Source organism: Eremomyces bilateralis (genome assembly GCF_010015585.1).
Source record: "Eremomyces bilateralis CBS 781.70 unplaced genomic scaffold P152scaffold_3, whole genome shotgun sequence".
Taxonomy (NCBI): domain Eukaryota; kingdom Fungi; phylum Ascomycota; class Dothideomycetes; order Eremomycetales; family Eremomycetaceae; genus Eremomyces; species Eremomyces bilateralis.
The window spans coordinates 334,698-358,882 of record NW_022985069.1 but is presented as its reverse complement, the minus strand read 5'-3'; the positions used below and the strand labels follow the sequence as shown (position 1 = coordinate 358,882).

Genomic DNA, 24,185 nt, shown 5'->3' with positions numbered 1-24,185 from the left:
TTCTGCAGAGACCAGCGATTCAGCCTCAAGTTTCCCAGCCCCCTTTTACGACCGCACCTTGTGAACTGCTCATTTAACATCGCTGTCTCTACACGGGACCATCATAACCATGTTCAATAACCTCATCATTTAAATTCCAATAATACAGGGTGCAGAATACTCGACCTTCCGCTGTAGGTATTTCTGGGGAAATTTCCTGCTGTACCCCGTGTCAGTGTAATTGGTCAATTTGAAAGCATCCTCCACATGTGACATCGAGTCATTCTCGTGTTCATAAGGCGCGGTCTGGACGCGTCTCGGGACAATCCTTTTCGAAAGATAGAAAGTGAACATTTCATGAATCCAACAGCCAAGCCCTAATTAAACCACTGTTTTATTCCAAGTCATTGCAATAGCTCACCCGTTCATTCGAGACACCCTCGCAAACATCATGTCCAAGCAAGTCACCGAGTTCCAAACCCGCGTCTACGCCCTTCTCCAACAGATCCCTGAAGGCAAAATCACCTCGTACGCTGCAATGGCGAAGGCATTAGGCAGCTCGCCACGGGCAGTCGGCGGAGCGTTGAGGAACAACCCGTTTGCGCCCGAAGTGCCCTGCCATCGCTGCATCGCGAGCACTGGTGTAAGTGTCCCTGGGTCCCCAGGGTCGGTGATTCCTGCCCATAAAGGCTGATGATATGGGTGTGAGACAGTACATCGGCGGATTCCAGGGCGACTGGCAGAAAGCGCCGAGTGGAGTTAACTGCGAGAAAAAGCTGGGGCTGCTGGAGGGGGAGGGGGTGAAATTCGACGCCAGGGGGATGTTGGTGGATCGGTCGACGTGGTGGAGTGAATTTAGAGTGTAGGCCATGTGGTTGGACGTGAAAAGGAAACCAATGAATGAGAGATGGGTTCAAATGCTGCAGTCATGAGGGAAAATTCGTCTGATTGTCCATTTGCTGTCTAGCAGATAGAATGAGTGCGAGGGTTCCTTTCATGTGATGTGCGCTAAGAATTAATCCAAAGAGACTGGAATGCACTGGCAGTCATCACCACCACTTCTCACAGAACACCCGTTCTTTTGGTAATCCCATGTCTTTCAAACATTTAACCATTTTATCCGTCATCGCTGGTGGCCCACACACATAACCGACCGAGCGCTTCGGGCTCACCTCCTCCCTTCTCCAACCTTCCACCACGTTCGCAATCGCCACCCGCTTCACTCGACCGAACTGTAATCGAAGATGATCACACGCCCACAACTTTTCGACGGATGACTTAGCGCGCTCGATGCTGGTGACATGCAGCTGGAGGTAGAGATCGGACGGATGGCGGTCTGCAAGCGCGATGAGGCGCGGGAGGAAGAGGATCTCCGGTGGAGAGATAAGGGGCTCACATTTGGTGCTGTAGATAATGTGGACTTTTCGAGGGAACGGGCCGGATATGGAGAGGTGGGTGAGCATGGAGATGAGCGGACTATAAGGGGTCAGATGGATCGCAGCATTGATTGTGCTTCGCGGGTTCTGGATGTCTTGGAGTGAGCGTACTTGATACCAACACCGCCAGCGACGAAAATCGCGCCTTCAATCGTTTCTGGAGGAATCTCAGCCGGCGGCCATACGAAGCTTCCACCAACGCGAACGTTCAAGTTCTGATGCATGAGGATATCGGGCGGCTGCCACAGCCAGTCTACAGGAGGATTCTCTGACGAATACTGGATGGCAAGCTCCAGGTACGGACCGGCATGGTCGTTCTCGATCAAGTCTGTCAGAGTCTTTCGTCTATCCTCGCTCACATCCTCGGGTGGTAGGGCCGCTTCAGGGGGTGAGGTGATGGTGAAGCCGCCAGCTTTCGGGACAGATGGGACATGAACGTCCAGCCATTGCCCAGGGCGGAACTGACACCAAATCAGTAAGCACTCTCCAAAGAGGAAAGAAATCCAGGGACAATGATCACACCTGGATTCCGGGACCGCTCTCAATCCCCAACTTGAACACGCGTATATCTTGATTTACTTGCTTTACCGACCGGATTTTCACGGTATGCAGATCGGAACCCCGAGGCTCACTAGCCGTCCGTTCTTCATGGGGCAGATTCTGCTTCGAAGTGTACATTCCCCCAAGTAACCGCTTGATGTTCAAGAAGGAGGCCGATCTATAGGGTCGCAGCACAAGGCAGTTCCGAATCGGTATCATCAGTCGTTCCACGGCCTTGATGAACACAATCCGACGATTCGAGAAGGTCACACGACAACGGATGAGTTGAAACAGGCCTGAATCCGGAAATAGTGAAGATTGCAATGGGAGGAGGATGGCGATTTTGTGTATGGACTGGCAAGATGGATGGTGTGACTCAGAGGGAGGGGACGTTGCTCAACGTTGTCATGCGGCTCAGTGCCGTCGGTCGTCGATGCTAATTTAGCGGACACAGCAACCCAATATAGTGAACTAATGGTGTTGAAAAACAGGACATGTATATGAATTACAATAACGATGCCACTGTCGGATTGTAAGCGATGTATAAGACTGATTATGTAGTGGAAAGAGTAGAGCAGTGCACCTGGAGCTTCTCCCTCCAGCTTCAGAATGCATACGATACCGGTATACTGACGATCAAGAGCGACATCGGTGTTCCACTAGAGATGGAAACGATTAGCTAACATCACAACCGAATGTCTCTCATCAGAATGGAATCAGGGAAAGAAACCACCCAAGTGAGGCTCTGGGGCATCTCCATCAGCTGAGTCAGGAAGATCCCAACAGAGTTACTTTTGTAAGAACTCTTTATTTTGGACGACTTCACAGATACGTAGTATGAAGTTGGGGAGGAGGGGCTTTTTACTTAGCTTTTACTCTGCAAGGGCGCGTCTCAGATTGGAGATTGGAGTCATTATTGGACCAGTACGGAGTATCCTGGCAATCTTTATGTCACTCTCACGATTGAACGGATTGATTGATTCTCCATCTCTTCGCTAGCAGATGAACAGAAGTCTGAATTTAAGTTTCAACTAGTACACCCACATTTCATCATCTTGGTTCATCGCTGATCGTCATTAATTAGCTTAAGAGATTTAGTGTATCAGCCTGTCCTTCTTAGACCTAGCCGTACTAACTCAGGTCCAAACCAACTTTCCGCCAAACTTTAATCTCGCCTCTCCTCCTCTTCCAACTTCCAACCACCACCACAATGACCACACAACCAACAACACCACCAACACCACCAACACCACACTCTTTATCTAGCTGATTGAGTGTCTTCCAAATGCTCTAACTTTTCGTTACTTCTTCTTCCATAGTACTCACTCCCTTACCCCGTTGCCCGGAAAATTTCCCCGGCGTATCGTGTTCGCTCACATTGTTTTTCCATCCCCGACCAACTCGGCTCCGCTCTCCCCGCAGAAATTCTTTGAGACGTCTGGCTGAGTGGAGGCAAGTGTGAACCGTGCCCCTTTCCTCTGACACTTGGACCAGCCTCGAAACCTCACCTCCTCCTATTATCATCACCCCAACTTTCTTCGCCTATCACTTTGTAAACAGTTGGAGAGTCGAATGTTGCGTCTGTTGTAACAGCGCCTTGCTCTCCGCTCCCAATTCTGTCTATCGTTCCCGCGCATTCGCTGGAACTGTCGTTCGCTCTCGGACTCCTTTACATTTCTACTCCCTTCCTCCCTTCAACTTGCGACCCGAGCGCCATATGTGCAACACATCCCCGTCCACAACCTGAGGTACATACTCTACGACCGCGATAGCCTTCGAACAAATCCAACGTTTCCAATATCGCATCACTCACTCGACAACCGACCGAGCCTATCTCCACCGGCGGCACATGCCTGTTCTTTGTTTCAGCCGCCATAACACTTGTCTGCCCCGGAGTCCGCAGGCGACTCTCCATTCATAATGACGCGCCCGCACATTATCAGAGCTGGTAAGAGATTTTGACTGTTTCCTCTATATTCCGACAATGCTGTTCCCCTCTTTCAATGCCCAGCATATCATCTCCGACCGATTCGCTCAATCGAATATCCCTGCTAATCGCATACGTCAAAGACACGATCGACCTACAAGACCATATTTTCCCATCTGCGCAAGACCACTCTCGACAAGCGCAGAATCCTGCATCGCAAGGAATTGGCCAGACTGCTCCGCATCAGGCGGCTGCGGTCCGCCACATGCAAGAAGAACGGCATTCCGAGGAGGAACAGTTATCCCACGCTTGGAATCCTACCGATGGTAATTTGCACAATGAACCGCCATCGGACGACGAGCACGTGCTGTTCGAGAACGGCGTGCATGATCAACACCAGGTATATCAGAGAGACGACTCAGCAATCCAACAAAACGGAGGCCACAGTGGGTCGCATGAGGAAGAACCGGGGGATGCGGATGCAGACGATGGGATGGATGATGATATGATGGACAAAATCTCCAGCTCCCCTTCAATCGACGATGGTGGGTATACCCGTTCCACTACCCCTTCGCAATGGCCTCTCCGCAGTTCTTCTCTTCCTCCGTTCTCTACACCAACCAGGAATTTGCCGGATCCTTCCACACCGTCTACCGCGTCTCCTTCTCCTGTTTTCAACTCAACCCCTAGTTCCGTTAGTCCTAGCTCAACACCCGCTTCATCTTCGCCCTACGTATCAACTCCAGATTATCTTCCATTGGAATCCAAGGATGGCCAATTGGACAGTCCTATGGATACCTCTTCCAACTTCGATTTCTTTTCGCCGTCTGCGTCTACGTCGCAACAAATTCCTTTCGCTCTCAAAGTCCGTCCACCTACTCCCTTTGGTAGTTATCATCATCAGGGTGAGTATCCGTCCAATATGGCATCGAGGCACCCACGCGACATCCCGCGCGAAGACTCCGCAACGTTACCGAAGGTCCGGGTAAGACTACCCACTGGAATCTGCAAGGCACCGCGGCCGTTGCCGATACCGCCGCTAAGGAAACGGGATTCACTGCCACTCCCAACCCACAAAGGACCTGTCACTGCTAACAGCACAGATGCTCCCGCCGCTCGCTTTGTGGAACGAGAAGTGTCATTCTCTCACTTCTTGCTCCCTAGTATGGACCCCCTTCTCCCCGAGGATAGCAGAGACCTGCTCGTTCCAACCGTGGACCGCCCATATTCGCCTGAGCCGGCCGATGAAACCTGGGAGACCGCCAGTGAGGGATCGGTCAACAGTTTTGAAACCGCCATGGACAGCCACGATGATGATGACCCCGCAACTCCACTGCTCATATTTCGTTCAAGTCCTAGTCTAGTTTCTTCTGGAAATCCGCAAGCCCAAATCCAGGACGGACACGCATCTCAGAGCGTCGACAGCTTACATGGTTCAGAGGATATCGATTTCGAGTTCGTATACGCCCTCCATACATTTGTTGCGACCGTCGAAGGCCAGGCCAATGCAACGAAAGGTGACACCATGGTATTGCTTGACGATAGCAATAGCTACTGGTGGTTGGTGAGGGTAGTCAAGGATAACTCGATAGGTAGGTCACGTCCCTTCCAGGGCGTCTAATTCTGTAGGTACGATTTAACGTGTCATATTCTTTCCGTACAGGATACCTTCCGGCCGAGCACATTGAAACACCTACCGAGAGGCTAGCTCGCCTCAATAAGCATCGGAACATTGATGTAAGTCTTGGAAAATCCGTTTGTGCTTAGTGTGAAATCTGTAGCTCACATGGCCCCTCCATCAGCTCGCCGCCACCATGCTCAGTGACAATACGGAGAAATCCAAAAACCCGTTAAAGAAAGCTATCCGCAGGCGGAACGCAAAAACTGTCCAATTCAGCACTCCGCAGGCCACGTATTTCGACGCGTCCGACTATGAATACAGCAGCAGCGACGAGGAGGAGGACGATGAACTGGGAGAACTGGCCGGTGCCCATGGCATCATGACCAAAGAGTCTGATGAGTTGATTGACGAACCAGATCGAGGAGATGTTTCGCATATCGCTCCATTAAATGTGAAATCAGCTTCAAAGGAGACCTCGACCGAGAATCTGCAGAATATAGATTCTGACAACGCAGATGAGGAGAGAAGGAAGGACGTGGATAGCGCGAGGACAAGCGACGAGATTTTTGACCGGCAATGTGAGTGCTTCAAATTCCTCTACCAATATCCCGTACTAACTGAACATAGACTCTGGGCCTGGAAAATCCAGAAACGGCACAATCCGCAACACGGACTCGTTTTTCAAGGACAATACCGTGGAGACCAAGAAAATCACCCTCACCCCGAATCTGCTCAGGGATGCAGACAGGGGCCCTGCTGAATTTAGAGAACGCGGTACTAGTTTCGATAGCATCGAAAAGAACCTCCAGCCGGACAAAGCTAAAGAGGACAAGAAAAAGAAGGAAAAGAAAGGAATGCTCAGCGGACTCTTCAAGCGCAAAGACAAGAAAGGCAAGCCTGCGGACTCGGATGGCTCAGACGAAAAGGTGTCCTACGAGAAATCGTCCGAGGAGTACATTCGGGGCTCGGCTAGGGTCTCTGAAGAACTCTCGCCAACCGAACGCGGCGGTACCGTACAACCTGCCGATGGCGATCGGCTCCAGCGCAGTGGGAGTCGTGGCAAGCTGCAAAAGCCTCGTCCAGGCGATCTATCTCCGTTTGGAGCTCAGTCTGCGGATCGTTCACCCGAAGGCACATCTCCACAGCCACATTCGCCTGTCGTATCATCCAACGGCGCGCAGCAGACGATGAGACTCATTGAACCAGACACAGACGCAAACCGAGACGAAAAACTGAATCTGCGGCTCAGGCCTGTCGACAGTCTGGAGAATGCAAAGGCTCACAACGTACAATCCTCCAACTCATCTAAGCCTATTCGTGTCAAGCCGGCGCAGACAAGGATGGAATTGGACGATTTCGACTCGTCTCTAGATGAGATTGAGCAGCCGACAGACATGCATGTGAACTCCGGTGCTCCGCAACGACAGGAAGTGCTAAACACTGGGGGAGGAGAGATCGCCGAGCGACTTTCCGAATCGCCTGTGCAGATATCTCCTGTGGACGATCATAATGGCGACTTGTCGCAGCCCCCCGCTCTCGTAGGGGACACGTCAAGTCAGGAAGAAAACGACTCGCTTGGGTCATCGCCATCCATGCATGATATTTCTTCTCTCGACGCGAATGGCGCTGCCACAAGCCAAAGCTTCCCTCCTCCGCCGACGCGTCCACCTCCAACGCCACAAGCGGCCCTCGATCTAGCAGTCTCATCTCCATTCTCCCCATCCCCAAGCATGACTCCGACTCCCAGTGCTGTTCCTGGTGCTTTCCCCTCCCAGGCGACCCCCGATTATCAACAAAAAGACATGCATGCAGCCCAACACGACTCAGCATTCCAGCATTCTTCGATCCCCTCCGCACCTCCCCGACCCGTTACGCCCCCCTTCTCCGCTGCGCACCTGCGAGCCTTCCTCGATGATCCCGCGCCCGTTCGCGACTTGCTACTCGTGGTCCACGACCTCAACGGCGTCGTCCCCGTCGGCCCTGAGCATCCGATCATGGCAGGCCTGTTCGACCAGGAGCGAGGGGATCTGGATAAGATGGGGAAGACGCTGGATGGGTTGTTGGGAGGTTGGTTGGAGAGCCGGACGGGGAAAGTGGCAGGCGTGGAAAGAAAGGGATGAAAATGTGGAGGTTTATGATGTGTTTTACGAATTGTCCTGGGAAGGTGGGGTTTCCTTCTTCTTAACGGATTCCGATGTTCATGACCATGACCAATGGCGTTGACTTTTCCTCATGGAAGATGGAGTTCTGGTTTCGTGGAATATTTTCAACTTTCTTCAACCCTTTCCTGTCTCAAGAGCATTCTACGTTCAATGGGCGAGAATATCGGTTTCATTGACTCACTCTTCTTCAGCACGGAACCCTTTTTCTTGATTTCTCCAATGCGCTTTTCTTAGCATGCGGCACCTATTTTTGAGGAGGATAGGTAGGAATTTCATTAGGAAGGACTCCTTGCGATAACATGACAGAGGTCTGGAGTTATTTTTCCTTTTGTTCTTTTTACCAATGAATCTGCATCCCCCGAGGGAATTGGCATGTTCAAATAGCCATTCGACTGTAACATAGGTCTTGCAGCATAGCTTATAGGAACGGAGGGTTTGATGTAACAGAAATCAACCTCTATAAGAATCACCAGGTTCATAACGAAGACAATACCTGTGAATGAAGCTTTATGAGTGACCCATCAGGGATGGCATTGATGGTCCGTCGCCTTTGGCGTCCTCAATCCTATGCGAAATGAGAACCGAATCGACCTAATAAACTGAAAGGAGTATACAAGGGAATCCTCATTATATCTTTAGAAAGGTAAGATGTATGATAACTGCAGGCACTGGCTGAGCTTTCGACCCCTAGGGATATGCTTTCGGACCATCAATTTTCTACCCTCTACGATCTGGCTGATGCAGATTGCGATTGAGAAATGTTTCCTTTGGTGGCAAAAGTGTATGGGAAAATAAATATCTAGTGAGAGTGTCCCACATTGCTAGAGAATCATTAGCTGTACGGGGAGCCCGGACGCAGAATTCACTCCACTTAGCAGCTTAAAGCTTTGGTAGAGACCATATCATGAGTGAGTTGAGTTGAGTTGAGATTGTCATACAAATCATGAGTGACAGAGTGAGTGGCTAATGCGCATCGGGATCTTGGGGGCCCTAGAGGCTAGAGGTACGTCTTACTAAGATAGGGCCAGGAGGGTGAATTTGGGAATCGCTTTGATTACTTTGAATTATTGGATAATAAAATACTTTAGTGATTTAGTACATTATTTTAATAATGTAAACAGCTATGACTGGCTGAAAAGGGCCTTTAAATTGACACTAATTCTTTTAGTAGCCTACATATGTATGCCTTGGCACAAAGAGAGATCAATAGAGGCGGGCCTCCCATCTTCGACCAGGACCCTCGACCTATGACTTACTAAGACATGGGATATATTCGGCAAAACTTGCTGATTCAGGACCTGCCTGGCCAAGGTAAGTTTACCCGTGCCACTCCCACGAGCCCCAAATATTAACGATACAACCGTCAACCAGGAAGTCGAACATGCACCAACGCCTCTGACGTTTGGATACCATAACGAAAATATGCCTACCTTCTCAACAAGCCAAGAATGGCTTGAGCAATCCGCGCTCCTAATCCAAGCCTACCCGACATCCGTACGTGGACCCGCTCCTGGGCAACTCCATAACTAACCCCATCGTCCCTAGACCCACGTCGCCTCCAAGTACTCCGTGATCCGTCCTTCGAAGTCGCGATTAAAGAAGCATGCTCGGCGACTAGAACGACTTGAAAGCAAAGGAAATGGTGCCAGCGAAGGGACTGCAGCTGAGGCCGTTTCAAGTTCCAATGATCCGAACCCCACCAAACCTACCATCTCCGAACCCCAGACAACAGCCTCCTTCACCCTGAAAACATACAGCCCGGACGCCGGAGTATCCCTCAAATATACGACTAATAAAGCTCCCGAAGTAGGGAGGCTGATCGCCGCTGCCGGCAGACTGGGTCGGCATATGGCAGCTTTGCCAGTTGAAGAGGAAGGGGAGGCCACGAAGGATGCAGCAGACGGCGGCGATGTTGGGATAGAAGATGTTGGAGGGGAACCTTCAGCGAAGCGCTCCGGGACCGCTGCCCAGGCACAGCCAGAGAAGAAGGATACAAAAGCAGGCGGAGGCGGGACCGGTGGTGGTGGGAAGAAGAAGAAGAAAGGGAAGCGATAGGAAGGAGCTTTGATCTTGCATACGGGCGTTTTGCGAAGCTGGCTCATTGCATTGGAGACATGGCAACGGAATCATGAGACCCAAGTGGTATATTGTTGAGGATGCCGTGGTATACAGTACACGGGGTATCTTACGCTACAGAAGAAGCAAAAACATGAACTCGTATCATCATAAACCTTCAACTCCACCGTCTCCCTGTCGCCATGTTGTTTTGGCTGATGCTGGTAATCCGAGGAAGTGGAAAACTCGTTTTTTGCGCCGAATGGACCCTTCTTCCGTTGCTCCTCAATCCATATTTCGCTGCGCCATTGGCCGGACAAACTCCATGAAGGCGTAGCCCGTGGTAAGGCAGAACAAAATGCCATTGAAGATCGCCATCAAGAAGAATGGCGCTCCTCTATCCCACTTATCGAACAGCACACCACCGACCTTGGTGAGTAGAAGAATGCCTGCGCCGCCAGCCAGAGAATAGATCCCTGCTATTGATCCTTTGAGTTGCCTCCTATCTTCGCTTGTGGATGTTTCGGGAGGGGGGTTTGAAAGAAGTGGTTGCGTTTCTATGGTGCCGTCTGTTGTTTCCAAACCGGTCTCATCTAATGGATTCCTCAGCCCATTAGAAGTGATAGATGGCGACACGACTCGTGTGCTGCTCATACTGTCCGATCCTCCCACAGAATGACCGTCGCCGGCTTCGCCATTTGCTGTCTTCCTAACTTGAGGCTCTGAAGTTTGGATACCGCGTGCAAGGAGCCCAAGACTGCACACGATTGCTCCAATCTGCGAGATTCCCAATAGCGCAACAATAAAGAAGACGCCCACGCTTCCATCCTCGCCATTGTAATCGGGGTTCCTGACAAGGCCGAACGACAGGTACCCCGCGATTCCCGAGATAGCCGCCAACAGGAGAGGTTCATTGAAACGAACGTACTTGCTGGAGAGATATCCATACACTGGCGCGCAGAGAAGCGCGACAAGTTGACTGGCGCCAGAAAGTGCTGCAGCTACTTTGTAGGCTCGGTTGCACTGATGCCTGATGTCCGACCCTGAGTCACCGGAGCACAATCCAGACGAGATGAAATAGGCATTGACGAAGACAGGAATGAAGAGGGATATTGCAACGGATGACGCCCTCGCAACGAATCCGCCGAGGTATCCGAGTCCGATGTTAACGTCTTTGAAGCCGAGCACGAACGCTCTGTAGAGAAGTCGGTGATAAGGTGGGAGGTCCGGTGTTAACTCCTCATATCCAACGTCGGGGTTTGACTTGAATTGGTGGAGATAAGATCCAACATGGTGCCAGCCTTTTCCGTCCTCGCCAGGGAGATCTCGCAGTCCTAGGAAACAGAAGGCCGCAACCACAAAGGAAATGGTTCCGACAACGTAGAAGCTTTTCGCAACAGCATCACTGGGGGCGTCTCCTCGGTTCTGGAACGTCGCAGGTAGAGGAAGGAATATCAGCAGCGCAATCAGCGCTCCTAGCCCGGTGAACATCCCCACCACTCCAGCCAGCTGGGATGCAGCAGCGGCTGGAGAATTCTTTGAATTCGAGGATTCTTCGAACAACGGTGATTGTGTACGGTATCGAGCGGGGGTAATGGTGAGTTCGGAAGAGACCGACGGTGCTACACTATGACGGTGTGACCGCATATTTGACGGGAAGGTATCTTGTGTACGTCCATCATTGGGTTTCTCATAAGTCATGGCGGGTAGAATTGCGGTGACCATCGTTGCGCTGAGGTAAAATTAGCCTATGTCGTTGACTCCGATTGTGGTTTCGTACGTTGCAGCACCTCCAATGCTGAAGAACAACCGTGCCAGCAAGAGCTGTGGATAGATGTTCGTCGCTTGAACCAGCAGCATCAAACTGAGGCCGACAATCAAATATCCGATTACCGCCACCAACCTCACGCCGATACGATCGCTGAGAACACCCCAGATAGGACAAGCGACCAATGCGACAAGTTCATCTGCAAATCCCAGTGTGCCAACCGCATCTCCGACGCCATCCTTCAATCCAATCCGGTCGGTGATCACGAACGATATGCTCGAGTTGAGGAAGACGAGGAAGGAGATACTGAAGAGTGCGACACCTCCAACATAGCTCGCGATCTGGATAGGGTTGGCTGTAAATTTGAAGGCCGCCATGATGAGGTTGTCCTGATGTTCAGTTCGGTTTGCTCGGATTAAAGGAACCGGGCGCAGAGGGTGATTCACATTGCTGAGGATCTCCAGGGCGCATAGGATCGTTCGGATGATGGCCCAGGTGGCAAACTTGAAGGCAGGTCTGTTCTAGAAGTGATTGAAATGCAATTTCTCGGTATGAAACCAGATAGTCATGGCATATGTATGTATTATTTACGCAGGACGTTGAAGGTTGACCCTCAGGGTGTGAGAAACCCTGGCAGGGCTCAGTGGGTCCAAGCCAACACTGACCTCAGCTGGCGGTCTGGCCAGACCAACTAAACCGAGACAAGGAATATCCATCCCAATATCTCTTAACATCAAATCTGACGGCCTCCTACATGTAGGTACTCCTGAATTTACAATGAGCCGTTAAATAATTTACATGTATATCAGGACATACGTTCCCGTCCGAGACCACTGAGAAGTGAGCAGCGCAGCTCAGGAATTACACCACTGCCCAGTGAATACCAGCACCTTCCCATGTGCCTATGTACCTCTCGAATTCGGGGCTACAAGAGAAAATCAAAAGAAGAGGATTTGGAGAATTTAATAATTTGATCGAGTAGCGGATAATTGACTGGTATAGGACAGTATAGATGTTGCATACGAAATCCGCGATACTGGTGTCCAATGGACCGCCATCATCCCCTGGTGAAGACAAATCGCTATCGCCGGAGAAATGTGGAAGGTATAAGTATCAGAAAGACGGCACACATTGCTGGCCATGCCACTAGAGCCCGTTACCTTACAGGATCTACTAATTATGATTCTAGCATACGAGTGGGTAAGGTTCTGAGATACGAACTGATTTTCTGCAGGGCTTTCCAGAATTCCAGTGCGTAGCTGGAGGTACTGGCGTTACATATATATTTCAAATCCGAATGTCAGGTCACCCCATCATCACGAAGCCACATCTCGCAAGGAGCTCACCGATTCTTCGAAACCGACCACTGCCGGATACTATTAGGGATCGAGTATTGGTGGTGGGCTATCGATAAGACTATCGATCATGACCTACCTTACTTCGTACTGTCCATTGCAATTTACAGTCAGGATGCAAGGATTGAACCCTGCGACGCCACATAGGTGTAGTCCAGTCTTATAACTAACTAGTTACCAGTATTTACTGACTAAAATACCATTTCTCGAGCGTACTGACAAATTTCAATGGGTGACCCTCCTGCGCCGTCCTTCCATGCCCCCCGAATGGTGTTGGAGTGCATGGAGACTCGGCAGCCGTTTGTTTTTCATCGGGTGCTTTATATGGTATTGCCAGTCGCATCGCAAACATTTGTTAGCCGAACTCTGCCGCTCGTAGAACTCGACGCCCAGAATTCCCTCGTTTCAGTCGCAGTCTGACGCAATAGAGTCTTGTGATGTTTCCATCAGTCAGCAGTTGTTTTCTTGCACAATGTTGGTGGCGGCAAGAAGAACACATGTCTTGAGTCGAGCATTCAGATCGTCGCTCTGTAATTGTCTCTAGTCACTTTTCTTTCCCGTACCTCGGACTGTCGGTGCTGACGGGACTTAACTACGGTGATAACTAATCCCGCGAAATATGCGATGCCGACGCCGCCAATGGCATCAAAATATTGCTCTGTCTCGGTGACTCGAACTCGGTTCGTTCAGCTGGATTGGTAACCCGGTTGAAGCCACAGTCAAGGGAAGGGCGTGATGGGAATCAGCCACGATACGCCTTATGGGTCACCGAGGAAGCTGTATTGGAAGCCTGATCGTACTTTTCTCCGCAACAGAATGTCGTTATGTCTTTTTTAGTTGTGCTGTGTCAGTCCGTCTATAAAACAGAGCATTCTGTCTATAGAGTTCAGAATGTTCACGTAGTTTCCAGACAGAATACGGAGCCTTTCGCAGTGGAAAACTCAATCAGTTCACTCAGTTAGTTCAGTCAATAAAGGTTGTCCCTAACCTTCCCCATCGCCATGTCTTCCCATCTCAGAAACACTTTGAAGTATATATGGCAGTCTTTCAAAAACTTCGTCCATCCTCGACGGGACTTCAAAGAGGTCGACCGCAAGAGTCGGCCACGCTTCAACACCGGTCGAATCCTGTTCCTTTAGTAAGTCCGCGACAAGGCATTAGGTGCGTCTTAGTCAGGGACAGTGGAGACGCCAGTCATTAACAGCTATTAGTGCCGATTCACTTAAGGAGTTTGACAACTTTGGAATCTATCGACCCCGATGATCAGTAAATGGATGGACTAGGAGTGAGGAGCAATATCCTGTGGGCTGTAGCTGCTTTCAGTGGTGTTTCCGGGCGAACTACGGATAAATAGACTGTCCGCTGCTACATTGGCGATATTCTCATCGTGGGAGACGTGATGTGTATATGACAGGTTGGACTGGGTATCAATGAATGCGTTGATTAGCTACATGAAGTTTAGTTAGTCTAGTAATGCCCCTTTCCACCGCAGCAATGATCACCAATCATCAAGTGCCGCCTCTCTTTTCCTCGCACACAATCGCGATACTACGCTGAACGATAGAACCGCTGCTAAACTCCATGCAAAAAGGAAAGATATATAGCTGTTCGCAATCCCGGACGGTCGAAACGACCGCCACTCACTTACTTCCCCGCGGCCCATCGCAGACGTCGGCGCCTCGTCTCTCCACTGCCCTGCGCTTCCCCATCCTCCCCGCCCCCGTCGTCGCTCGCTGTGGGCCGCCTCGGTTCGGCGAACGTCACCGCTTGCCGTTGCGTCTGGGCGTCGGGCACCCGTCGCATTCCCGGCCCTTCTCCTTCTTCTTCGTCGTCGCTGCTCTCACTGTTCTCGTCACCGCCCGTGATGCCTAACGCGCCCTCTCTTCGCTTCCGTTCGGCGGTGGTTTCGCCTTCGTTGTCGTCGGGCGCTTGCTCGGCTTGGTCCGAAGGCGTGTGGACGACACGGGCGACGAGCCGTCTGCGTCGGTTGGCTGGCGTTTCCTGGCCGCCGTGGTTGCCGAAATTAAAACGGGCGAGGTCAGCAGCAAGGGGATGCGTGGGAACCTCGTGACTGCCTTCGTCGTCCGTGTGAGAAGAACGGGACTGGATGGGCTCGAGACGAGTATATTCCGACGATCGTGGGGGGGCGTTGCGCGGTGAATTCGACCGGGTTGAGGATGGACGAGCAGGATCTTGCGCACGGCGAGAGGGCGAGACGGAGCCGGAGGATGTCTCCTCGATGTTGACGGCCGGGGCGCCGCGCGCCTTTTGAACTTGCTGCGCCATGGCATCGGCTTTGATTTCTTGTTTCACATGCTCCGGTGCGTCCGAGTTGTTGACAGCAAGCATGCGAGCTTTGGGTTCTAATTGACGGAACGACTCAATGAACTCAGCAGTCGACATTTTACGGCCACCGGCGGCGACGCGGAACCGTAGTCGATCGTCGTCGGCGTCAGCGTCATGGGGTTTCTTTGCGGGACCCGAGGGGCCTGCAGTTGAAGGACCGGCCTCGCCTTTTTCCACGTCACCACCCTCTGCGACAGGTTCGGTCTGATGACCTAGCCGTTGAGCACCGAACATACCACCCATCTTGTGAACTGCATCTTTAGTCCATGCGCTGCTTGCGTCCATGATGGTTGCTCGGCGCTCAAGAACAGGTCGATCGGATTTCTTCTGCACGGGAATATCGAATTTCTTGATGACTTCGCCATGTTCGTCCTCGACGATGATGGTATTGCCAAATTGATACGCCAAGGCCGGTCCTCGTTTTTGCCCTTTTCCTTTAGCTGGGTCTTCGAGCTCTCCACCATCATGGTGTCTGATTTGACCCACGCGGCGTCGTATCTCGTGCCAGTTCCAAAGGTGATGGTCCGGGGCTGATACAGGTTCGATCTGATCGGAGACCTCCTCCTTCTTTGCTTCAGGTATAGCGGAAGCTCTTCTGGATTTCGGAGTGCGCGGGCGCCCCCTAGATTCCTCGTCTCCTCGCGACTCAAACTGCGATAATAAGTCTTCCTGCGCGTTTTTAATTCGTTCGTCATCGTTTTCGCCCCGAGTTTGCGTCACAGCTAGTACATTTCCACCACGGTCCTCGAAGACGAAGTGGTCTCCCTCGTGATAGATTTCACTAACTTGGGGTGGTAAGCTCGATAAGGTGATTTTCAGAGGAGCGCCGTCCGTCTCCGTGACCAAGGAATCGTCTTCAGGCGATGTCGCGGAAATTTGTCTGCCAGACTCCGTAGGAGAAACAACACCAGTGATATCTGACTCGCTCTGCCGCATAGATAGCGGCTCGATTGCACTTTGAGAGATGGGCCCTCCAAGACCATATCCAGACGAATCTCTCTTTCGTCTGCGGAACGGTCGAGCACTGGATGATCGCGATGGTGCATCTTCTTCCTTTTGTCGGCGTAGGAAATTCTTTGGGACGGCCAGGCCGCCAGGAGTGAGCTCAACCTTTTCCTCCAGGGCAGAGTCAACGCTTTCCGCACGGCGCGTCGAAGCTTGACTCTTTGACCTGGACTGGATCCGGGGTAACCGTTCCATCCAACCGGGACCTTCCGCAGGATCTTGAGTATATGACAATGTGAGAGTGAGGGTATTGATTCGCTTTCCAAGCGTGAAAACAGCAATCGAGGAACCATGCACAATGATTGACGTGATGACCAAGAACGCGGTTATCGGCCAAATCATCTCAATGACATTCATGTGCTCGAAGTCTTTAGGTGGGAGCTCAGCGAGCGGTGTCGTGCCCTCCGTCTCCAACTCCGCGCGTGCAAGGATGCAGATGAAAATCGCGCCAACTCCAATAGGACCAAAGTGACCGGCGAACAGAGCCTCACGCCATGTCTTGAGATCCGGTATAACTGGCTTCAGAGCCAGCATGATTGGAATCCGACGGAAGAATAGGACGAGGAGCCCAAGCACTATCAGCTGCCACGGGTGGATGCCGAGAATGTCGGTGTTGAACTGCTCCCATGGAATGATGGTGCCGAAGTAGACGAAGAACGCCAAATTGATCAGTAAATCGATGACGTTCGAAACGTGCGACTCCTCCGTTTTCTCGAGAAACCACCCGTCATTACTAAACCCGACGCCTGCTGCGAAGCCTACCAGTAGGTCGTCCACGCCAAGGATACTGCCGGAGCCAGCACAGAACAAGGCCAGCACGAAGTAGAACACAAGGAAGCTCTCCCTGTCGATGAAGTCCCTCTCGTGCGCGTACCGAATGGCCCGACGAGCAATATAGCCGATTAAAACGCCATAGATAGCACCGAAGACGCACTCGTACAGAACGGTGAAGCAGAACCAATGGAAAGCGACCTTGTTCGCGTCCGGTCGATATCGAATAATATATAGGCCGATGTAAATGAACGGAAAGGCCATTCCGTCATTGCAGCCTGATTCCGCGGAGAGGAGGTCTCGCAAGTGCTTCGGGATACGCTTTGCGAATTTGCCCTTTCCAACAACGGAGGATGCCAAAACGGGATCGGTGGCCGTCACGCATGCCGCAACGATAAGACTGTCCAGCCAGTTCATCTGCTCATGGAACATCCACCAAATGAATAAAGAGGTGATTAGCCACCCAAAAGTCATGACCGGGACGAGCAACAACGTGACCGACCGCCAATGCTTCTCCATGTACGATCGCGGCAATTCGACGCCAATCGCGAAGCATTGCACAACCAAGACAATGCGTGAGAATTCGAGGGTGATTTGATCGGTGTTCCCCCATGTCATGGGGTCGATCAGGTTCGCGGCATGGGGACCGAAGATTATGCCACAGATGGTGGCTACAGTGGCTTCGCCGATGTACAGGCGCTCTTTGATGAGGGACGAGCACAGCATGAACAAGCTGGTGAAGCCACCGAGGATGATGTAGACCAGATGCGGTCGGTTTATAGATAGATGATCCCACGCCATAATTATGGGAGTATCTCCGCTAGCAACGAAGGTAAAAGTCTAATGTCGAGGGTATAATAATTGAGCAGGATGCCAACCCAAATTCGCAGGTGAAATAATATCGGTATGGTCGAAGATGGAGCAACGACTACTATTCAAGACTGGAGTCTCCTCCGTGTAGGCAACGATAGTATCGACGAGGCCTTGACTGGCTCTAGGGAGGTCGACGAGGACCGACGGTGGCAGTCCGAAGCCAGCCGTTCGAGATTGTTGGGATCCGTATCGAAGTCGATTCGTACCTCATGTAGAAATTGGTCGCGGACAGTCGCGGCCGTCAATTGCCTACAGAAGCGAGTCAATCGCGCCGCATAGAAGTTCGGAGGGCTCTCAGCCAGAGAGAATTGTTCGGTCTCGAGATTAGGGCTTAGTCAAAAAGCGAATGAGGGATTGCGACCAGCGTGAAGGTGTGGTCGGTTGGAGAGAAGCGAAAGAGCATAGTCTGTACGAGTGAGGAGGTTTTGTAGTATGCAGAGATCATCTAGTAGAACCCTCTGGAGAGAAGACTGGATAGGAAAGGTCAAGTGGCGAACGAATGATGAGGTGAGGAAGTATTTGGAAAGACCGTTGGAGCCTTTGAGAATGGAGATAGAAGTATCCAAGCCTTTTTTTTCTTGTGCAGACTACAGAGGGAGTCAAGACACACGCCGCTCCGTCAAGACTCTCACGAGCAGAGACAAGAGTTCTCGGGTTCGCCTTGTCTGAGTTGTCTCCCCACCTTTATCGCGGCTTGTAGCTGTTCGGCGGTCTTGGCCCTTGGCTCGCGGCTTGGATGCCCATTGGCTCGCGGCTTGGATGCCCAATTCTGTTCCATAACTTGCATGGATCAATTATCCGTTCAATCTCGATCACGAGGAGTCGATCCACGGGGATCTGGTACATCGGAATGTGACTCCTTTGCAGAAGATATTATTATCGGTTCAATTGGAAGATTCTAATTCCTATCATTGGGCTGGGGAATGTGGTGTTGGTTTGGACTTTGGATTGGTGGCTACCAGATTTACAAGTGACGTCAATGCTCGAACGTGTGATGCGAACGCAGTCCGATACCCTTTCCTACTATTTTCCAAGTCTCAACGCACTGCATAATCGGAAATGAAGCCAACTAGCAGACGGGTCCTTTCCTGGCGCATTAGAAATCTCCGAGACCGCGACATAGGTCTGCAGTATTATGATTTGTGTAATGCTAGGGAGCCGGGGAGACAAATAGTCGGGATCTCCGGAAACTATAGATCAGCCTATCATCCGACGAGACGAGCATCGAGATATTCCGGGTGCCAGGTGGCAGGTGGTCATCAGAGTACCACTAAGCCTTCCTCGGCATTCTCATCTAAAGCTTGCTTCCAGAAGGAGGAGTCCGTCCGGAGACCCTGCCCTAGCCCATCGTATGGTGTCTTGGAAGTTGGAAGACCAAGATAGTGTATATTACCATTTTGTGGTGTCCCGTGTCACACGAGTAGGATATAGTACAAGATATAGACCCTGAGGGAACACAGCAGCTACTAGCTTGAGAGTTGAGACTTGAGTTAAGGCAAATATCCCGTCTCATCCTCGGCGCTGCTTGTTATCACGACCGACTGGGACAAGCCTTGCAATGGACCAGCAAAACCCAGAGCCGTCGAGCCTATGAAATTCCCCAGAGCGTCGATGCCTCGCGATGGGTGCGTTGATTAGATACCTCATCTGTTGATGTCTGCAGTTTTCCGCCTTCACCCCGCTCGATGCCGAGAAACTGGGTTCGCATGGCACATGAGCGTCCATGGGTGCGTGAGGTTGGGGATCGAGGGCTTCGCGAAAGCTTTCACGTCAATCGGATATGGTGAGTTCCAAGGCCGTTGAATCACATTGTGTCATTGATGGTGTGGAATCGAGATGCAACTTCTGTTCATCGAATCGAACATTTCGCCAACGCAAGGGCTGAAAAACTACGATGGCTCCGCCCAGTTATATTTCAATCGTGACCATGAATAGGCGGTCATATATCCCCAATGCGTTCCCCAGAACCGCGATCCGGACAAACGTGCCAGGCTATCCAGCCAGACCAAACTCCTATTGAAAACCCCCAAGTCATCCAATCTGATACCATATCCTCCTAGGGAACACCCAATGCTAGGAACCGGCCGAAAGCACGCATCATGCCGATATCTCCCGTTCCGAAGACGGGCTCCGCTCAGTCCCTTCCACCATGCCATCCGCCGCGGCCACTTCGGCAAACCACATGTTCCTCCTCCACGAGCGACCATGCCACAGGAACCCCTGGATGTGCACTTCTTTGCTCGTGGTACCCGGCTCCGTGTCGGTGCCTCCGTGAGGCAGTCGATAGCGATACGAGTACGCGCTCGTCTTCAAGGGCGTTGAAGTCTTAGCCGGCGCATCGGTTGGTCGATCTGCGGTTCCGTCGTCATCATCCCGCCCAGTGGCGTGCGTCGGGGTGGCAGTAGGAGCGAGAGCGGCAGGGGAAAGAGGTCTGATGGTGGGAAAAGAAGGGGGCGGTACATTCGACAATGACGGTGGACCATCATCCGACATGGTGGTGTCGTTTTGCGCAGCAGCATTCTCCAGAGGGGTGACGGGAGAGGGCAACGTGGGATTCGTCTCGGCCGACGGCGACAGCGGCCCGGCGACGTCGGCGAAGAAGGGATGGTTTTCGGGACCTGGGAGGGGCTCGGGGGGCCTTGTAAATGCGATCGGCTGTCCCGATCCCATGGGTTCCGAGCCCGACGTCCCTTTTTCAGTCTGCGGACCGAGCTGATTGGGCACCTTCGCTTCGAGCATGTACGGAGTGCCAGGCTGATTATCGGGCATGTTGACGGCCCGGAGGTCGAACCTCGGATGATAGGTTCTTCCTCTTGCACGATGCCGCAGCCTCAAGACGGCAGCGGCTGTGATACTGACGAGTACGAGAAAAAGTAGAGCACCGATCACAAGGCATCGATGAGCTGAAAAGTAGGACAGGGCCTGATGTGGGATGTGCCAATTGGAGAGGAGAGAAAAACGAATGACTGGAGGGGGCGTTGTGCGTAGCAATACCGGAATGCCGAGTAGCTTTATACTGTCGATATTGCCATAGGATTCCAATTGATGTACTCGAAGAAAGAGGCGAGTTTGTTTGCGATAAGCCGTGTCAACCAGCTAGGGTCTGGTATATTGCGGGATTCAATCAAACCGATCTGCCAGAGACAGGTACAAGAGTATATCAGCTACTGACAGGATTTGGTCGATCGCGGGGACTGCAAGCAGGCAAGCGCTTATAGAACGCAGCGCAATACGAGACGCCCTGGAGAGGGGAAGGGGGTCCACAGTATATAAAGACGTGAAGGATGCCATAAATTTCACCCCGATCTTACATGTACGTGAACCTGTCGTCCGTTGCAGCCCCAATAGACGGTGACGCATCTGACCAACCTTGCCCGGCTGATTCGACTCCTCATCCTCGTCTAGATGACGATGAATCCTCGATTGCGTACCTAGCTAAGGGCCGTGTTGGGTCTCACGCGAGGGAGAGATTCCGCCTGCAAACGAACCTTGAAACCACGAGACGGCACGGATCCAAGGCCTCAGCTGTCACGGCACGGCGCCTCCCACGTTCCAACCCACTTTGAAAGTAGATGACCATAGAGCCAACCCGGCAAGGTCGCGTGTGCCTTGTCCGCCTTCGAATCTATACCCGAGGGTGGTGGTTTATGCGAGACGGGACTGAGTATCTGGTCACTGGTGGGTCCGAACGGAAGTGAGTCGCGAAATTCCCCCCTACTATCCACAAAGAGCATTGAAACACTACATCGCCTACGAAGAAATGTCAATCTCCACTATGTAATTCAGACTCGGCAAATGGTGGGGAGTAGGGGGCGTTCTTTGCAGTAATCGCGGATCAACGTTGCCGGCTTTCAGCTGTGTTGTTGAAAGAGGCGTTTTGAGGCGGCTTGGCAGAAGGAGGATGGGGCTCTTCAAGATTGAGCGTAATATTTCGTGCATGAGGTACCTCTAATGGTATTAGACTTTAAAGACATGGAAATAACTGGAGCATATTTGTAGACTTTGTCGAATGTGAGACGTGTTTACGAACCATTATACTTCTATCGTGGCGAAGCTGCCGAAGCAAACTTCCGGGCCGGACGGAAGTACCATCAGGATGCACAGACGGATCGTGACGAAGCCAGCCAGCTGCTGCAATCCCGATCTCTCAGCGCTCGGACGCTCTCACCAGCATGGTCACTCTAATTTTTTAACAGGCCGATCCGACAGACCGGCAGTCTCGGAGATCTGTGACGGATGCAGGTAGGATGATCGTCTCGTGGTGATGGGCTTCAGCTCTCACAGTGCTCAATGGGCGTCAGTCATGCAGACGGTCCCAGGACAAGGCTGGTTTATTCTGGTGATCCAATAAAGCTCCGCGGTTGTGGCTGGCGGAAATATCCTGAATTCTTGATAGTCATATCGGTATGTTATTCTCATTCGAACTGTCCAATTGTGTCAATTTGCCGGCGAAGGCTTTGGAAAAAAGTAGTGTGAATAGTATTTAAACCGCAGATTTGGACCCTCATGGATCAGATCTGCGTCTGTCATATACTGCATACAGCTTCTCATTGTATAGTCGACCTGCATAAGCACCCAATGATGCTCATTTCCGTCGCACCATGCCCATGATCCGCTCCCAGAAGTGTCTTCGGTAGCTTTGGCAGACCGAGACAACCGATGCACGAGGATTGGTTGGGCTGTCTTCAAATCCAGTTGGTGTGTTTCTCCAAATGCCGTGGTATGAACCTCTGAGCTGAGTTCACAGTGGCGATCCGAAGTGAGGAATCAGCCTAATATTGCGGTGCCAATCAGGATGTGCAGTCGACCAAGATCCACAACCTTGTGAATGGTTGGGGCTGTTGGTATTCATGTCATTGCAAGCTGCGAGACATGTCCGCACAAGTCTAGGCTTGAGCGAGACATTCACCCGGTCGATCGATTCGTTCGACTAAAAGGATCTTCGGCTGAACGCGATATAAGCTGCGAATGGTAGCTTCCATTCCCTGTGATTTAGTTTGGCATTGAAGACGTCGAAATCGACGGTTTCCAATCTTTGTAACCAGAGCCGTGTGGACACAGCCGGCATCAAGACACCGAATGCTTTATCCACCTCGTTCCGCTGGGACTCGGCTGGGAGAGATCTCTGATCCGCAGTGTAGGCATGGCCCTCGTCATGCTGGTGTTCAAACTCATGGCCGACGTTGCCCTCCGACTTTAGCTGTTGTAGCATCGTTCTGGCCGTGATCAGGTGGTCGTTCGCTCGAGTGGCAACCGCGAAAACCGCATCCGTGAGACCTTTCGCCGCTGGCCCCGTTCGGAGGATGTCTTCCTCTCGAACCCCATGTTCTGCCATGATGTCGAGAGGCAGTAGGACGTTCCCCTGTTTGGTTCCTCCCAGCGACCCTCCAAGTGGCGCTGCGGGGGTGTGCTGTGACCGTGGATTCGGGAAAGCTATCATGGGCAGACCCCGCAACAACGTTGTGATGCCCATGGCTTTGCCAATATGGGACGCCAGGTGATCGGCCGTGATGGATGCCATCGGCAGAGTCGATAACGTGAGGTAGAGCAATGTTGAATACGTGCTTTCCGCGTATGTCTCGACGGACGCCAAATCCGGGAACGGCGGGTTGGTCAAATGTTTCTCTCTCGTGCTGATCACACGATTCAGCCAAGCTAGGCTGATTTTCTGCTTGCCCTGGGTCCTCTTGTAAAGATCTTCGGCGGCATAGGACAGGAAGAGAGCAACGGGCTCCTTGGGCGGTCGTCCAGCCACGGCTTTCTTGACAGCATCTCGCCAGAACTGCATACGCATAGCCCCTACAGTGGGGCTGCTCGTCACATCGGCAATATTGGCCAGGTCAACGTTGAATGCGCGAATTGCGATGTATGCATCCCGGGCTCGAGTTGGAATGAAGGTCTGCAGAACATAGGAGGGCCAGTCAAATTTCCTTGTACACAATCAGCATGATATTGATGACACAATCCGGAAGTCCAATGATGAATCACCTGAGTAGACCAATGCAATAATTCCGCGACGAGCTGATCTCTGCTTCGGCAGCAGCAGAAGGGATCGAGGCGTAGTATCGTCGATATGGGTGTTGCGAGGGTTTTGATACAAGGGGAAATGTACCACGGCTCGCAAGCCGATGCGTTGGGCTCAGTCGGGCCAATTTGAGCATTTCCGCCTTTCAATTGATGCCATGACGGCTCGTGTGCATGGCCAAATCTCGAGGGAAATGTGTAGAGCGGGAGATAGCGATGCATCGATGCTCAGTGCCCACTAATTACTCAGTTGAAAATTGGAGCCACGCGATTCGCCAACCCATCAGGCCGTCACCCATGTCGCTATCAAGTCGCGTCGACGT

General features: G+C 51.9%; 9 protein-coding genes across 9 annotated transcripts; 4 read left to right on the top strand and 5 right to left on the bottom strand.

The window, feature by feature from the left end:
* Positions 1-101: 101 nt before the first annotated feature.
* Positions 102-937, top strand: P152DRAFT_185236 (DNA binding methylated-DNA--cysteine S-methyltransferase). The gene is made up of 3 exons (XM_033674209.1): positions 102-173; positions 414-622; positions 693-937. The coding sequence occupies exons 2-3, from the start codon at positions 431-433 to the stop codon at positions 843-845; spliced, it is 345 nt and encodes a 114-aa protein (XP_033537058.1). The 5' UTR covers positions 102-173; positions 414-430; the 3' UTR covers positions 846-937.
* Positions 938-1,028: 91 nt separating this feature from the next.
* On the bottom strand, positions 1,029-2,093 carry P152DRAFT_464288 (ferredoxin reductase-like protein; the record flags this gene model as incomplete). The annotated part of the gene is made up of 4 exons (XM_033680556.1): positions 1,029-1,455; positions 1,527-1,732; positions 1,775-1,876; positions 1,938-2,093. The coding sequence occupies 4 exons, from the start codon at positions 2,091-2,093 to the stop codon at positions 1,029-1,031; spliced, it is 891 nt and encodes a 296-aa protein (XP_033537057.1).
* A 1,584-nt stretch (positions 2,094-3,677) lies between these two features.
* Positions 3,678-5,600, top strand: P152DRAFT_185202 (uncharacterized protein). Its single transcript, XM_033674207.1, has 3 exons — positions 3,678-3,903; positions 4,026-4,427; positions 5,322-5,600. The coding sequence occupies exons 1-3, from the start codon at positions 3,876-3,878 to the stop codon at positions 5,501-5,503; spliced, it is 612 nt and encodes a 203-aa protein (XP_033537056.1). The 5' UTR covers positions 3,678-3,875; the 3' UTR covers positions 5,504-5,600.
* P152DRAFT_185203 (uncharacterized protein) lies at positions 5,601-7,782 on the top strand. Its single transcript, XM_033674208.1, has 2 exons — positions 5,601-6,081; positions 6,131-7,782. Exons 1-2 carry the CDS (start codon positions 5,697-5,699, stop codon positions 7,621-7,623), a joined length of 1,878 nt encoding a protein of 625 aa, XP_033537055.1. The 5' UTR covers positions 5,601-5,696; the 3' UTR covers positions 7,624-7,782.
* Positions 7,783-9,034: 1,252 nt separating this feature from the next.
* On the top strand, positions 9,035-10,185 carry P152DRAFT_410212 (uncharacterized protein). The gene is made up of 2 exons (XM_033676951.1): positions 9,035-9,159; positions 9,211-10,185. The coding sequence occupies exons 1-2, from the start codon at positions 9,088-9,090 to the stop codon at positions 9,718-9,720; spliced, it is 582 nt and encodes a 193-aa protein (XP_033537054.1). The 5' UTR covers positions 9,035-9,087; the 3' UTR covers positions 9,721-10,185.
* Positions 9,566-11,968, bottom strand: P152DRAFT_455127 (uncharacterized protein). The gene is made up of 2 exons (XM_033678735.1): positions 11,501-11,968; positions 9,566-11,452 (listed from the first exon to the last, which is right to left on the bottom strand). The coding sequence occupies exons 1-2, from the start codon at positions 11,863-11,865 to the stop codon at positions 10,006-10,008; spliced, it is 1,812 nt and encodes a 603-aa protein (XP_033537053.1). The 5' UTR covers positions 11,866-11,968; the 3' UTR covers positions 9,566-10,005.
* Positions 11,969-14,664: 2,696 nt separating this feature from the next.
* P152DRAFT_374273 (uncharacterized protein) lies at positions 14,665-17,766 on the bottom strand (the record flags this gene model as incomplete). The annotated part of the gene is made up of 2 exons (XM_033675579.1): positions 14,665-15,356; positions 15,402-17,766. Coding segments are annotated over 2 exons (3,057 nt in total), but the record flags the coding sequence as incomplete, so codon positions are not given.
* Positions 17,767-19,659: 1,893 nt separating this feature from the next.
* P152DRAFT_185084 (uncharacterized protein) lies at positions 19,660-20,878 on the bottom strand. The gene has a single exon (XM_033674205.1). It carries the CDS (start codon positions 20,605-20,607, stop codon positions 19,936-19,938), a length of 672 nt encoding a protein of 223 aa, XP_033537051.1. The 5' UTR covers positions 20,608-20,878; the 3' UTR covers positions 19,660-19,935.
* Positions 20,879-22,768: 1,890 nt separating this feature from the next.
* P152DRAFT_464284 (uncharacterized protein) lies at positions 22,769-23,999 on the bottom strand (the record flags this gene model as incomplete). Its single annotated transcript, XM_033680555.1, has 2 exons — positions 22,769-23,768; positions 23,827-23,999. 2 exons carry the CDS (start codon positions 23,997-23,999, stop codon positions 22,769-22,771), a joined length of 1,173 nt encoding a protein of 390 aa, XP_033537050.1.
* Between the last annotated feature and the right edge of the window lie 186 nt (positions 24,000-24,185).